This window comes from Procambarus clarkii, chromosome 44, assembly GCF_040958095.1.
Source record: "Procambarus clarkii isolate CNS0578487 chromosome 44, FALCON_Pclarkii_2.0, whole genome shotgun sequence".
NCBI lineage: Eukaryota > Metazoa > Arthropoda > Malacostraca > Decapoda > Cambaridae > Procambarus > Procambarus clarkii.
Window position 1 is genome coordinate 6,452,638 of NC_091193.1, and position 16,885 is coordinate 6,469,522.

Consider the following 16,885-nt stretch of genomic DNA (forward strand, 5'->3'; position numbering starts at 1 on the left):
CCAGGGGGTGACTGGGGGTCCAGGGGGTGTCTGGGGGTCCAGGGGGTGTCTGGGGGTCCAGGGGGTGTCTGGGGGTCCAGGGGGTGTCTGGGGGTCCAGGGGTGTGTCTGGGGGTCCAGGGGGTGTCTGGGGGTCCAGGGGGTGTCTGGGGGTCCAGGGGGTGTCTGGGGGTCCAGGGGGTGTCTGGGGGTCCCGGGGGTGTCTGGGGGTCCAGGGTTCGAGGGGTGTGTCTGGGGGTCCAGGGGGTGTCTGGGGGTCCAGGGGGTGTCTGGGGGTCCAGGGTTCGAGGGGTGTGTCTGGGGGTCCAGGGGGTGTCTGGGGGTCCAGGGGTATAATGACGGGAACAAGCTGGGACCAGATTACGGGCTATTCATGCCTCGTGGGTGGCTTAATCTGCATCAGTCACTGTGAGAAAAGGAGGCCAGCAAGTGGATCAAGGGCAGGGAGTACGGAGGGAGGAGAGTGCGAGTCCTGAGAGCCGGAGAGGAGAGTGTGTGGACACAGAGAGTGTGGTGTGCCTCACACCAGACAGGAGAGTGTGCTGTGCCTCACACCAGACAGGAGAGTGTGCTGTGCGTCACACCAGACAGGAAAGTGTGCTGTGCCTCACACCAGACAGGAGTGTGTGCTGTGCCTCACAACATACAGGAGAGTGTGCTGTGCCTCACAACAGACAGGAGTGTGTGCTGTGCCTCACACCAGACAGGAGTGTGCGCTGTGCCTCACACCAGACAGGAGTGTGTGCTGTGCCTCACACCAGACAGGAGAGTGTGCTGTGCCTCACAACAGACAGGAGAGTGTGCTGTGCCTCACACCAGACAGGAGAGTGTGCTGTGCCTCACACCAGACAGGAGTGTGTGCTGTGCCTCACACCAGACAGGAGAGTATGCTGTGCCTCACACCAGACAGGAGAGTATGCTGTGCCTCACAACAGACAGGAGAGTGTGCTGTGGTAACTCACTCAAGTTACCAGGCCCAAGTCTCACTCCAGTTACTAGGCCCAAGTCTCACTCAAGTTACCAGGCCCAAGTCTCACTCAAGTTGCCAGGCCCAAGTCTCACTCCAGTTACCAGGCCCAAGTCTCACTCAAGTTACCAGGCCCAAGTCTCACTCCAGTTACCAGGCCCAAGTCTCACTCCAGTTACCAGGCCCAAGTCTCACTCCAGTTACCAGGCCCAAGTCTCACTCAAGTTACCAGGCCCAAGTCTCACTCAAGTTACCAGGCCCAAGTCTCACTCAAGTTACCAGGCCCAAGTCTCACTCCAGTTACCAGGCCCAAGTCTCACTCCAGTTACCAGGCCCAAGTCTCACTCAACTTACCAGGCCCAAGTCTCACTCAAGTTACCAGGCCCAAGTCTCACTCCAGTTACCAGGCCCAAGTCTCACTCCAGTTACCAGGCCCAAGTCTCACTCCAGTTACCAGGCCCAAGTCTCACTCAAGTTACCAGGCCCAAGTCTCACTCAAGTTACCAGGCCCAAGTCTCACTCAAGTTACCAGGCCCAAGTCTCACTCAAGTTACCAGGCCCAAGTCTCACTCCAGTTACCAGGCCCAAGTCTCACTCCAGTTACCAGGCCCAAGTCTCACTCAACTTACCAGGCCCAAGTCTCACTCAAGTTACCAGGCCCAAGTCTCACTCCAGTTACCAGGCCCAAGTCTCACTCCAGTTACCAGGCCCAAGTCTCACTCAAGTTACCAGGCCCAAGTCTCACTCCAGTTACCAGGCCCAAGTCTCACTCCAGTTACCAGGCCCAAGTCTCACTCAACTTACCAGGCCCAAGTCTCACTCAAGTTACCAGGCCCAAGTCTCACTCCAGTTACCAGGCCCAAGTCTCACTCAAGTTACCAGGCCCAAGTCTCACTCAAGCTACCAGGCCCAAGTCTCACTCAAGTTACCAGGCCCAAGTCTCACTCAAGTTACCAGGCCCAAGTCTCACTCAAGTTACCAGGCCCAAGTCTCACTCCAGTTACCAGGCCCAAGTCTCACTCAAGTTACCAGGCCCAAGTCTCACTCCAGTTACCAGGCCCAAGTCTCACTCCAGTTACCAGGCCCAAGTCTCACTCAACTTACCAGGCCCAAGTCTCACTCAACTTACCAGGCCCAAGTCTCACTCCAGTTACCAGGCCCAAGTCTCACTCCAGTTACCAGGCCCAAGTCTCACTCAAGTTACCAGGCCCAAGTCTCACTCCAGTTACCAGGCCCAAGTCTCACTCAAGTTACCAGGCCCAAGTCTCACTCAAGCTACCAGGCCCAAGTCTCACTCAAGTTACCAGGCCCAAGTCTCACTCAAGTTACCAGGCCCAAGTCTCACTCAAGTTACCAGGCCCAAGTCTCACTCCAGTTACCAGGCCCAAGTCTCACTCAAGTTACCAGGCCCAAGTCTCACTCAAGCTACCAGGCCCAAGTCTCACTCCAGTTACCAGGCCCAAGTCTCACTCCAGTTACCAGGCCCAAGTCTCACTCAACTTACCAGGCCCAAGTCTCACTCAAGTTACCAGGCCCAAGTCTCACTCCAGTTACCAGGCCCAAGTCTCACTCAAGTTACCAGGCCCAAGTCTCACTCAAGCTACCAGGCCCAAGTCTCACTTAAGTTACCAGGCCCAAGTCTCACTCAAGTTACCAGGCCCAAGTCTCACTCAAGTTACCAGGCCCAAGTCTCACTCCAGTTACCAGGCCCAAGTCTCACTCAAGTTACCAGGCCCAAGTCTCACTCCAGTTACCAGGCCCAAGTCTCACTCCAGTTACCAGGCCCAAGTCTCACTCAACTTACCAGGCCCAAGTCTCACTCAAGTTATCAGGCCCAAGTCTCACTCCAGTTACCAGGCCCAAGTCTCACTCCAGTTACCAGGCCCAAGTCTCACTCAAGTTACCAGGCCCAAGTCTCACTCCAGTTACCAGGCCCAAGTCTCACTCAAGTTACCAGGCCCAAGTCTCACTCAAGCTGCCAGGCCCAAGTCTCACTCAAGTTACCAGGCCCAAGTCTCACTCAAGTTACCAGGCCCAAGTCTCACTCAAGTTACCAGGCCCAAGTCTCACTCCAGTTACCAGGCCCAAGTCTCACTCAAGTTACCAGGCCCAAGTCTCACTCAAGCTACCAGGCCCAAGTCTCACTCAAGTTACCAGGCCCAAGTCTCACTCAAGTTACCAGGCCCAAGTCTCACTCAAGTTACCAGGCCCAAGTCTCACTCCAGTTACCAGGCCCAAGTCTCACTCAAGTTACCAGGCCCAAGTCTCACTCAAGTTACCAGGCCCAAGTCTCATTCAAGTTACCAGTCCCAAGTCTCACTCAAGCTACCAGGCCCAAGTCTCACTCAAGTTACCAGGCCCAAGTCTCACTCAAGTTACCAGGCCCAAGTTTCACTCAAGTTACCAGGCCCAAGTCTCACTCAAGTTACCAGGCCCAAGTCTCTTGAGGTCATCGCACTAGGGCAGACGAAGTTGTTAACCACATTAGGCATACATACTCTTACTGAAGCAACTATACGAGTCATAACTACTCATACTCCGCCCAAGTCAAACAGAAACAAGCAACAATTAGTGGGCCAGCCAGAGGCTTAGGGCCTGCGCAATGGGCCAGCCAGAGGCTTAGGGCCCGCGCAGTGGGCCAGCCAGAGGCTTAGGGCCCGCGCAGTGGGCCAGCCAGAGGCTTAGGGCCCGTGTAGTGAGCCAGCCAGAGGCTTAGGGCCCGCGCAGTGGGCCAGCCAGAGGCTTAGGGCCCGCGCAGTGGGCCAGCCAGACGCTTAAAGCCCGCGCACTGGGCCAGCCAGAGGCTTAGGGCCTGCGCAGTGGGCCAGCCAATGGCTTAAAGCCCGCGCAGTGGGCCAGTCAGAGACTTAGGGCCCGCACAGTGGGCCAGCCAGAGACTTAGGGCCCGCGCAGGGCGCCAGCCAGAGGCTTAGGGCCTGCGCAGTGGGCCAGCCAATGGCTTAAAGCCCGCGCAGTGGGCCAGTCAGAGCCTCAGGGCCCGCACAGTGGGTCAGCCAGAGCCTCAGGGCCCGCACAGTGGGTCAGTCAGAGCCTCAGGGCCCGCACAGTGGGTCAGCCAGAGCCTCAGGGCCCGCACAGTGGGCCAGCCAGAGCCTCAGGGCCCGCGCAGTGGGCCAGTCAAAGCCTCAGGGCCCGCACAGTGGGTCAGCCAGAGCCTCAGGGCCCGCACAGTGGGTCAGCCAGAGCCTCAGGGCCCGCACAGTGGGTCAGCCAGAGCCTCAGGGCCCGCACAGTGGGTCAGCCAGAGCCTCAGGGCCCGCACAGTGGGCCAGTCAGAGCCTCAGGGCCCGCACAGTGGGTCAGCCAGAGCCTCAGGGCCCGCACAGTGGGTCAGCCAGAGCCTCAGGGCCCGCACAGTGGGTCAGCCAGAGCCTCAGGGCCCGCACAGTGGGTCAGCCAGAGCCTCAGGGCCCGCGCAGTGGGTCAGCCAGAGCCTCAGGGCCCGCACAGTGGGTCAGCCAGAGCCTCAGGGCCCGCGCAGTGGGTCAGCCAGAGCCTCAGGGCCCGCGCAGTGGGTCAGCCAGAGCCTCAGGGCCCGCGCAGTGGGTCAGCCAGAGCCTCAGGGCCCGCGCAGTGGGTCAGCCAGAGCCTCAGGGCCCGCGCAGTGGGTCAGCCAGAGCCTCAAGGCCCGCGCAGTGGGTCAGCCAGAGCCTCAGGGCCCGCGCAGTGGGTCAGCCAGAGCCTCAGGGCCCGCACAGTGGGTCAGCCAGAGCCTCAGGGCCCGCGCAGTGGGTCAGCCAGAGCCTCAGGGCCCGCACAGTGGGTCAGCCAGAGCCTCAGGGCCCGCGCAGTGGGTCAGCCAGAGCCTCAGGGCCGCGCAGTGGGCCAGCCAGAGCCTCAGGGCACGCACAGTGGGCCAGCCAGAGCCTCAGGGCCCGCACAGTGGGTCAGCCAGAGCCTCAGGGCCCGCACAGTGGGTCAGCCAGAGCCTCAGGGCCGCGCAGTGGGTCAGCCAGAGCCTCAGGGCCGCGCAGTGGGCCAGCCAGAGCCTCAGGGCCCGCACAGTGGGCCAGCCAGAGCCTCAGGGCCCGCACAGTGGGTCAGCCAGAGCCTCAGGGCCCGCACAGTGGGTCAGCCAGAGCCTCAGGGCCGCGCAGTGGGTCAGCCAGAGCCTCAGGGCCCGCGCAGTGGGTCAGCCAGAGCCTCAGGGCCGCGCAGTGGGTCAGCCAGAGCCTCAGGGCCGCGCAGTGGGTCAGCCAGAGCCTCAGGGCCGCGCAGTGGGTCAGCCAGAGCCTCAGGGCCCGCGCAGTGGGTCAGCCAGAGCCTCAGGGCCCGCGCAGTGGGTCAGCCAGAGCCTCAGGGCCCGCGCAGTGGGTCAGCCAGAGCCTCAGGGCCCGCGCAGTGGGTCAGCCAGAGCCTCAGGGCCCGCGCAGTGGGTCAGCCAGAGGCTCAGGGCCCGCGCAGTGGGTCAGCCAGAGGCTCAGGGCCCGCGCAGTGGGTCAGCCAGAGGCTCAGGGCCCGCGCAGAGGGTCAGCCAGAGCCTCAGGGCCCGCGCAGTGGGTCAGCCAGAGCCTCAGGGCCCGCGCAGTGGGTCAGCCAGAGGCTCAGGGCCCGCGCAGTGGGTCAGCCAGAGGCTCAGGGCCCGCGCAGTGGGTCAGCCAGAGGCTCAGGGCCCGCGCAGTGGGTCATCCAGAGCCTCAGGGCCGCGCAGTGGGTCAGCCAGAGCCTCAGGGCCCGCGCAGTGGGTCAGCCAGAGCCTCAGGGCCCGCGCAGTGGGCCAGCCAGAGGTCTTAGGGCCCGCGCAGTGGGCCAGCCAGAGGTCTTAGGGCCCACGCGCAGTGGGCCAGCCAGAGGTCTTAGGGCCCGCGCAATGGGCCAGCCAGAGCCTCAGGGCCCGCACAGGAATATCCCGACAAATAAACAAAAAACTCCTTAACTTGTGGTAACGATTGATCGTGTTACATTATCTTCCTCCCGCCCATAATTATCTTCCTCCCGCCCATAATTATCTTCCTCCCGCCCATAATTATCTTCCTCCCGCCCATAATTATCATCCTCCCGCCCATAATTATCTTCCTCCGGCCATAATTATCTTCCTCCCCCCCATAATTATCTTCCTCCGCCCATAATTATCTTCCTCCCGCCCATAATTATCATCCTCCCGCCCATAATTATCTTCCTCCGGCCATAATTATCTTCCTCCCGCCCATAATTATCATCCTCCCGCCCATAATTATCTTCCTCCCGCCCATAATTATCTTCCTCCGGCCATAATTATCTTCCTCCCGCCCATAATTATCTTCCTCCCGCCCATAATTATCATCCTCCCGCCCATAATTATCATCCTCCCGCCCATAATTATCTTCCTCCGGCCATAATTATCTTCCTCCCGCCCATAATTATCATCCTCCCGCCCATAATTATCTTCCTCCCGCCCATAATTATCATCCTCCCGCCCATAATTATCATCCTCCCGCCCATAATTATCTTCCTCCCGCCCATAATTATCTTCCTCCCGCCCATAATTATCTTCCTCCCGCCCATAATTATCATCCTCCCGCCCATAATTATCTTCCTCCCGCCCATAATTATCTTCCTCCCGCCCATAATTATCTTCCTCCCGCCCATAATTATCTTCCTCCCGCCCATAATTATCTTCCTCCCGCCCGTAATTATCTTCCTCCCGCCCATAATTATCTTCCTCCCGCCCATAATTATCTTCCTCCCGCCCATAATTATCTTCCTCCCGCCCATAATTATCTTCTTCCCGCCCATAATTATCTTCTTCCCGCCCATAATTATCTTCCTCCCGCCCGTAATTATCTTCCTCCCGCCCATAATTATCTTCCTCCCGCCCATAATTATCTTCCTCCCGCCCATAATTATCATCCTCCCGCCCATAATTATCATCCTTCCGCCCATAATTATCTTCCTCCCGCCCATAATTATCTTCCTCCCGCCCATAATTATCATCCTCCCGCCCATAATTATCTTCCTCCAGCCCATAATTATCTTCCTCCGGCCCAGAATTATCTTCCTCCCGCCCATAATTATCTTCCTCCCGCCCATAATTATCTTCCTCCCGCCCATAATTATCTTCCTCACGCCCATAATTATCTTCCTCCCGCCCATAATTATCATCCTCCCGCCCATAATTATCTTTCTCCCGCCCATAATTATCTTTCTCCCGCCCATAATTATCTTTCTCCCGCCCATAATTATCTTCCTTCCGCCCATAATTATCATCCTCCCGCCCATAATTATCATCCTTCCGCCCATAATTATCTTCCTCCCGCCCATAATTATCTTCCTCCCGCCCATAATTATCATCCTCCTGCCCATAATTATCTTCCTCCCGCCCATAATTATCTTCCTCCCGCCCATAATTATCTTCCTCCCGCCCATAATTATCATCCTCCCGCCCATAATTATCTTCCTCCCGCCCATAATTATCATCCTCCCGCCCATAATTATCTTCCTCCCGCCCATAATTATCATCCTCCCGCCCATAATTATCTTCCTCCCGCCCATAATTATCATCTTCCCGCCCATAATTATCTTCCTCCCGCCCATAATTATCATCCTCCCGCCCATAATTATCTTCCGCCCATAATTATCATCCTCCCGCCCATAATTATCTTCCTCCCGCCCATAATTATCTTCCTCCCGCCCATAATTATCCTCCTCCCGCCCATAATTATCTTCCTCCCGCCCATAATTATCTTCCTCCCGCCCATAATTATCTTCCTCCCGCCCATAATTATCATCCTTCCGCCCATAACATAATTATCTTCGTCCAGCCCATAATTATCATCCTCCAGCCCATAATTATCTTCCTCCCGCCCATAATTATCTTCCTCCCGCCCATAATTATCATCCTTCCGCCCATAATTATCATCCTCCCGCCCATAATTATCTTCCTCCCGCCCATAATTATCTTCCTCCCGCCCATAATTATCTTCCTCCCGCCCATAATTATCATCCTTCCGCCCATAATTATCATCCTCCCGCCCATAATTATCTTCCTCCCGCCCATAATTATCTTCCTCCCGCCCATAATTATCTTCCTCCCGCCCATAATTATCTTCCTCCCGCCCATAATTATCATCCTTCCGCCCATAATTATCATCCTCCCGCCCATAATTATCTTCCGCCCATAATTATCTTCCTCCCGCCCATAATTATCTTCCTCCCGCCCATAATTATCTTCCTCCAGCCCATAATTATCTTCCTCCAGCCCATAATTATCATCCTCCAGCCCATAATTATCTTCCTCCCGCCCATAATTATCTTCCTCCCGCCCATAATTATCTTCCTCCCGCCCATAATTATCATCCTTCCGCCCATAATTATCATCCTCCCGCCCATAATTTTCTTCCGCCCATAATTATCTTCCTCCCGCCCATAATTATCTTCCTCCCGCCCATAATTATCTTCCTCCAGCCCATAATTATCTTCCTCCAGACCATAATTATCATCCTCCAGCCCATAATTATCTTCCTCCCGCCCAAAATTATCTTCCTCCCGCCCATAATTATCATCCTTCCGCCCATAATTATCTTCCTCCCGCCCATAATTATCATCCTTCCGCCCATAATTATCATCCTTCCGCCCATAATTATCTTCTCCCGCCCATAATTATCATCCTCCCGCCCATAATTATCTTCCTCCCGCCCATAATTATCATCCTTCCGCCCATAATTATCATCCTCCCGCCCATAATTATCTTCCTCCCGCCCATAATTATCATCCTCCCGCCCATAATTATCATCCTCCCGCCCATAATTATCATCCTTCTGCCCATAATTATCTTCCTCCCGCCCATAATTATCATCCTTCCGCCCATAATTATCATCCTTCCGGCCGTAATTATCTTCCTCCCGCCCATAATTATCTTCCTCCCGCCCATAATTATCTTCCTCCCGCCCATAATTATCTTCCTCCCGCCCATAATTATCATCCTCCCGCCCATAATTATCTTCCTCCCGCCCATAATTATCATCCTCCCGCCCATAATTATCTTCCTCCCGCCCATAATTATCATCCTCCCGCCCATAATTATCTTCCTCCCGCCCATAATTATCATCTTCCCGCCCATAATTATCTTCCTCCCGCCCATAATTATCATCCTCCCGCCCATAATTATCTTCCGCCCATAATTATCATCCTCCCGCCCATAATTATCTTCCTCCCGCCCATAATTATCTTCCTCCCGCCCATAATTATCCTCCTCCCGCCCATAATTATCTTCCTCCCGCCCATAATTATCTTCCTCCCGCCCATAATTATCTTCCTCCCGCCCATAATTATCATCCTTCCGCCCATAACATAATTATCTTCGTCCAGCCCATAATTATCATCCTCCAGCCCATAATTATCTTCCTCCCGCCCATAATTATCTTCCTCCCGCCCATAATTATCATCCTTCCGCCCATAATTATCATCCTCCCGCCCATAATTATCTTCCTCCCGCCCATAATTATCTTCCTCCCGCCCATAATTATCTTCCTCCCGCCCATAATTATCATCCTTCCGCCCATAATTATCATCCTCCCGCCCATAATTATCTTCCTCCCGCCCATAATTATCTTCCTCCCGCCCATAATTATCTTCCTCCCGCCCATAATTATCTTCCTCCCGCCCATAATTATCATCCTTCCGCCCATAATTATCATCCTCCCGCCCATAATTATCTTCCGCCCATAATTATCTTCCTCCCGCCCATAATTATCTTCCTCCCGCCCATAATTATCTTCCTCCAGCCCATAATTATCTTCCTCCAGCCCATAATTATCATCCTCCAGCCCATAATTATCTTCCTCCCGCCCATAGTTATCTTCCTCCCGCCCATAATTATCTTCCTCCCGCCCATAATTATCATCCTTCCGCCCATAATTATCATCCTCCCGCCCATAATTATCTTCCGCCCATAATTATCTTCCTCCCGCCCATAATTATCTTCCTCCCGCCCATAATTATCTTCCTCCAGCCCATAATTATCTTCCTCCAGACCATAATTATCATCCTCCAGCCCATAATTATCTTCCTCCCGCCCAAAATTATCTTCCTCCCGCCCATAATTATCATCCTTCCGCCCATAATTATCTTCCTCCCGCCCATAATTATCATCCTTCCGCCCATAATTATCATCCTTCCGCCCATAATTATCTTCTCCCGCCCATAATTATCATCCTCCCGCCCATAATTATCTTCCTCCCGCCCATAATTATCATCCTTCCGCCCATAATTATCATCCTCCCGCCCATAATTATCTTCCTCCCGCCCATAATTATCATCCTCCCGCCCATAATTATCATCCTCCCGCCCATAATTATCATCCTTCTGCCCATAATTATCTTCCTCCCGCCCATAATTATCATCCTTCCGCCCATAATTATCATCCTTCCGGCCGTAATTATCTTCCTCCCGCCCATAATTATCTTCCTCCCGCCCATAATTATCTTCCTCCCGCCCATAATTATCTTCCTCCCGCCCATAATTATCATCCTCCCGCCCATAATTATCTTCCTCCCGCCCATAATTATCATCCTCCCGCCCATAATTATCTTCCTCCCGCCCATAATTATCATCCTCCCGCCCATAATTATCTTCCTCCCGCCCATAATTATCATCTTCCCGCCCATAATTATCTTCCTCCCGCCCATAATTATCATCCTCCCGCCCATAATTATCTTCCGCCCATAATTATCATCCTCCCGCCCATAATTATCTTCCTCCCGCCCATAATTATCTTCCTCCCGCCCATAATTATCCTCCTCCCGCCCATAATTATCTTCCTCCCGCCCATAATTATCTTCCTCCCGCCCATAATTATCTTCCTCCCGCCCATAATTATCATCCTTCCGCCCATAACATAATTATCTTCGTCCAGCCCATAATTATCATCCTCCAGCCCATAATTATCTTCCTCCCGCCCATAATTATCTTCCTCCCGCCCATAATTATCATCCTTCCGCCCATAATTATCATCCTCCCGCCCATAATTATCTTCCTCCCGCCCATAATTATCTTCCTCCCGCCCATAATTATCTTCCTCCCGCCCATAATTATCATCCTTCCGCCCATAATTATCATCCTCCCGCCCATAATTATCTTCCTCCCGCCCATAATTATCTTCCTCCCGCCCATAATTATCTTCCTCCCGCCCATAATTATCTTCCTCCCGCCCATAATTATCATCCTTCCGCCCATAATTATCATCCTCCCGCCCATAATTATCTTCCGCCCATAATTATCTTCCTCCCGCCCATAATTATCTTCCTCCCGCCCATAATTATCTTCCTCCAGCCCATAATTATCTTCCTCCAGCCCATAATTATCATCCTCCAGCCCATAATTATCTTCCTCCCGCCCATAATTATCTTCCTCCCGCCCATAATTATCTTCCTCCCGCCCATAATTATCATCCTTCCGCCCATAATTATCATCCTCCCGCCCATAATTATCTTCCGCCCATAATTATCTTCCTCCCGCCCATAATTATCTTCCTCCCGCCCATAATTATCTTCCTCCAGCCCATAATTATCTTCCTCCAGACCATAATTATCATCCTCCAGCCCATAATTATCTTCCTCCCGCCCAAAATTATCTTCCTCCCGCCCATAATTATCATCCTTCCGCCCATAATTATCTTCCTCCCGCCCATAATTATCATCCTTCCGCCCATAATTATCATCCTTCCGCCCATAATTATCTTCTCCCGCCCATAATTATCATCCTCCCGCCCATAATTATCTTCCTCCCGCCCATAATTATCATCCTTCCGCCCATAATTATCATCCTCCCGCCCATAATTATCTTCCTCCCGCCCATAATTATCATCCTCCCGCCCATAATTATCATCCTCCCGCCCATAATTATCATCCTTCTGCCCATAATTATCTTCCTCCCGCCCATAATTATCATCCTTCCGCCCATAATTATCATCCTTCCGGCCGTAATTATCTTCCTCCCGCCCATAATTATCATCCTCCCGCCCATAATTATCTTCCTCCCGCCCATAATTATCTTCCTCCCGCCCATAATTATCATCCTCCCGCCCATAATTATCATCCTTCCGCCCATAATTATCTTCCTCCCGCCCATAATTATCATCCTTCCGCCCATAATTATCATCCTCCCGCCCATAATTATCTTCCTCCGGCCCATAATTATCATCCTCCCGCCCATAATTATCTTCCTCCCGCCCATAATTATCATCCCTCCGCCCATAATTATCATCCTTCCGCCCATAATTATCTTCCTCCCGCCCATAATTATCATCCTCCCGCCCATAATTATCATCCTTCCGCCCATAATTATCATCCTTCCGCCCATAATTATCTTCCTCCCGCCCATAATTATCTTCCTCCCGCCCATAATTATCTTCCTTCCGCCCATAATTATCTTCCTCCCGCCCATAATTATCATCCTTCCGCCCATAATTATCTTCCTCCCGCCCATAATTATCTTCCTCCCGCCCATAATTATCATCCTCCCGCCCATAATTATCTTCCTCCCGCCCATAATTATCTTCCTTCCGCCCATAATTATCTTCCTTCCGCCCATAATTATCTTCCTCCCGCCCATAATTATCTTCCGCCCATAATTATCATCCTCCCGCCCATAATTATCTTCCTCCCGCCCATAATTATCTTCCTCCCGCCCATAATTATCATCCTTCCGCCCATAATTATCTTCCTCCCGCCCATAATTATCATCCTCCAGCCCATAATTATCATCCTCCCGCCCATAATTATCATCCTTCCGCCCATAATTATCATCCTCCAGCCCATAATTATCTTCCTCCCGCCCATAATTATCATCCTCCTGCCCATAATTATCATCCTTCCGCCCATAATTATCTTCCTCCCGCCCATAATTATCATCCTTCCGCCCATAATTATCTTCCTCCCGCCCATAATTATCATCCTCCAGCCCATAATTATCTTCCTCTCGCCCATAATTATCATCCTCCAGCCCATAATTATCTTCCTCCCGCCCATAATTATCTTCCTCCCGCCCATAATTATCATCCTCCCGCCCAGAATTATCATCCTTCCGCCCATAATTATCTTCCTCCCGCCCATAATTATCATCCTTCCGCCCATAATTATCTTCCTCCCGCCCATAATTATCATCCGTCCGCCCATAATTATCATCCTCCCGCCCATAATTATCTTTCTCCAGCCCATAATTATCATCCTCCCGCCCATAATTATCATCCTTCCGCCCATAATTATCTTCCTCCCGCCCATAATTATCATCCTCCAGCCCATAATTATCATCCTCCCGCCCATAATTATCATCCTCCCGCCCATAATTATCTTCCTCCAGCCCATAATTATCATCCTCCCGCCCATAATTATCATCCTTCCGCCCATAATTATCTTCCTCCCGCCCATAATTATCATCCTCCAGCCCATAATTATCATCCTCCCGCCCATAATTATCATCCTCCAGCCCATAATTATCTTCCTCCGGCCCATAATTATCATCCTCCATCCCATAATTATCATCCTCCCGCCCATAATTATTATCCTCCAGCCCATAATTTTCATCCTCCCGCCCATAATTATCATCCTCCAGCCCATAATTATCTTCCTCCCGCCCATAATTATCATCCTCCAGCCCATAATTATCATCCTCCCGCCCATAATTATCTTCCTCCCGCCCATAATTATCTTCCTCCGGCCCATAATTATCATCCTCCCGCCCATAATTATCTTCCAAACTAGTACGATAATCTTCGATAATAATACGATAATTATCTTCCAAACCAATTATGTTCCTGACTCGGAGCTCCGGTCAGGTTTGGAGTGGCGACAGTTTCTCCTGTAAATGAGCACACATGAAATTATTTCCACGTTCAGTGATCACTCACTGAGGTGGTAACAACCCTGGAAACACAAACCGAAACTGTCTCTATTTTCCGCTTGTTACAACTTATATAAGTTGTTACATCTTGGTTTAACGTATTTATGACGTATTAGAACGTTGTTACAACTTGCTATATTGGTTGTTATAACTGGTTAGATGTTAAAACTTGTTTGAACGTTTTACCAACGTCGTAGTTTCGGTGTGTGTTTGGTGGGAAGTGATTTCCACGTTCAGTAATCACTTACTGAGTGGTTAACTGAATGCCTGAGCCACCCAATACATGGTTGATGTTAGTAGTATTTTACGATGAGAAAAAAGTTTAAACCAAAAACCAGTCATGTGGTTTTTATACCTATTTGATTTGATAGAAGAAGAAAACTTGAAGATTGGTGGTCCCTTTTTTTCAGATGTAAAAACTTTAAACTATAAAAAATGTTAGACTGACTGACTGACTGCTTTTCTGGTCGGGTCTGCAGGTCTGCAAAAATATTAGAATTGTAGGTAGCGAACATGTCTCCTCAGCTCTTCTGTCTTCCGCAAAGTATTTCCTCCTATCTTAACCTATTAGTTCATGCTCTCGTGTTTCACCTTTTGTTTTAAACTAAATCTACACACGTGATATAAAAATGTGAAAATAGATAAATAAATCTTGCATTATGCTATGTTATCAGTGCTTGGATAAAAAATATTAAGAGTGCTGAACATTCTTCGTCAGTGTCTCGCTATGATAATAACAGTCTATGTTTTGACTGGGCTAATGTTGCGCGCAGTCATCTCACTAAGGCGGTCACTGACATACACGCTATTCCATCAAGCTGGTCTGAGAAATTTAAACTAAAATGTTGATCTATCCCCATAGCATGTTAGAGTCTTCAGTCCACTGTTGCTGTTTGACTGACTGACTGATTACTGAGTTACTTAGTGATAGTAGAGGCTATTTCATCAAGTCGCTCTGAGAAATTTAAACTAAAAAGTTGTCCTATCCCATAGCATGTTAGTCTTCAGTCCGGGATAGGAGTGAGGGGAGCGTTGAAAAATTGTCATTAGTCTTCCATCCTCTGGTGAGGGCGAGTGGAATAGGCTAGGCTGGCATCTGTTCTTGTTTCAATGGAGTCCTGACAGTCTTCCTTCGGTTAATGTAAGGTTTTAAGTCTCCAAACCTTGTGGTGTGTTTGTGAACTGGGTCACTACTCTACATATGGTCAGAAATATTAATACTAAAGGCTTTGCACAGAACAACCAAACTGGGAAGGGTGGAGCTATGGTTGATGGTGTGACCAGGGGGGTTGGTGGGGTTGATGGGGGGGGAGGGTATGATCATCCCCAATACCTCCCCCCATCTCAGTACACCTCAAACCTCCACCCCCAGATGGGTGTAATGGCGAAGCTCCCAGGGTTAGATTTAATATTACATATATTTCATTCAGTAGTGGAAACACCCACCTGCAAGTCTCCTAGTGCTGCTGCCTCCAGAAGTTATCTTTTCCACACTCAGTAAAAATGTCTGCTGACTTTACCTGAGTGACTGCTTTTACTGGTAGAGATTTGATTTGATTTGATACAAGAAAATTGAAGATTGGTATACGATGAGGCTCGTTACTCACAGTCAAAAGCGAAATTAAAAGATCTATACCTCAGGCTATAGTCATTATTTGATATAAATAGAGGGACACGCGGTGCTGCTTAAGTGTTTAATAATAATAAAAGAATATATATTATGTATAAACGGGTTTACTTCTCCCAACTATTTATTTATTTATAATTTATTATTCTGTACAGCGAGAAGTGCGTGTAAGGTGTAAACTTGTGGGTGTCAAGTGACAGCTAAGTGTGAGGGGAGGGAGCGTGTAAGGTGTAAACTTGTGGGTGTCAAGTGACAGCTAAGTGTGAGGGGAGGGAGCGTGTAAGGTGTAAACTTGTGGGTGTCAAGTGACAGCTAAGTGTGAGGGGAGGGAGCGTGTAAGGTGTAAACTTGTGGGTGTCAAGTGACAGCCAAGTGTGAGGGGAGGGAGCGTGTAAGGTGTAAACTTGTGGGTGTCAAGTGACAGCTAAGTGTGAGGGGAGGGAGCGTGTAAGGTGTACACTTGTGGGTGTCAAGTGACAGCTAAGTGTGAGGGGAGGGAGCGTGTAAGGTGTACACTTGTGGGTGTCAAGTGACAGCCAAGTGTGAGGGGAGGGAGCGTGTAAGGTGTACACTTGTGGGTGTCAAGTGACAGCTAAGTGTGAGGGGAGGGAGCGTGTAAGGTGTACACTTGTGGGTGTCAAGTGACAGCCAAGTGTGAGGGGAGGGAGCGTGTAAGGTGTAAACTTGTGGGTGTCAAGTGACAGCTAAGTGTGAGGGGAGGGAGCGTGTAAGGTGTACACTTGTGGGTGTCAAGTGACAGCTAAGTGTGAGGGGAGGGAGCGTGTAAGGTGTAAACTTGTGGGTGTCAAGTGACAGTTAAGTGTGAGGGGAGGGAGCGGGTATGGGGGGCGGTGTCGCCTCATTTAGCCCCAGTTATGTGTCAAACTTTACAGAGGCGAGCAGCCTCCGAAGGCTCGCTCCCCGCCCAGGGGCGCGCGACATGGAAGACCTCATACCTATGTGTGGTGGTGGTGGTGGTATGTGGTATGCCCTGCTATGTGGTTGGAGGGGGAGGGGTTGCCAGGACTGACTGGTAGAGGCTCATGATGATGACATTCACAACAGTTATGCCTCAACCTTGGAAGAGGTGACCCCCATGTGGTCATGTGGTGTCACTCCTCAGACCTATGTGGCGGATATGAGCCACATATCCTTAGCGCTCTGGAAGCAGGGTAGGGGAGGGGGGTATGCTGAGACCTCTACAGTTTTTACATTCTTGTAAAGCCACTAGTACGCGTAGCGTTTCGGGCAGGTCCTTAACCCTAATTTCCCCGGAATACGACCCCGCCGAATCGTTTAACAACCAGGTAGCCATTCACTGCTGGGTGAACAGAGGCTACAGTTAAGGATTGGCGCCCGGTCAATCCTCCCCGGCCAGGATTCGAACCCAAGGCAAGGCGCTTGCGAAACGCCAGGCGAGTATCTTACCACTGCGCCACGGGGACTGCTTCAGTG

General features: G+C 51.3%; 1 protein-coding gene across 1 annotated transcript; it reads left to right on the forward strand.

Annotated features, from left to right (window-relative positions):
- The first annotated feature begins 915 nt into the window (after nt 1–915).
- LOC138350096 (mucin-5AC-like) lies at nt 916–3,558 on the forward strand. The gene has a single exon (XM_069300388.1). The coding sequence runs from the start codon at nt 916–918 to the stop codon at nt 3,556–3,558; it is 2,643 nt and encodes an 880-aa protein (XP_069156489.1).
- Nucleotides 3,559–16,885: the final 13,327 nt, after the last annotated feature.

What these genes read in the sequence shown, in the direction of transcription:
- LOC138350096 (XM_069300388.1), top strand. Translation starts at nt 916, where the DNA reads ATGCTGTGCCTCACAACAGACAGGAGAGTGTGCTGTGGTAACTCACTC.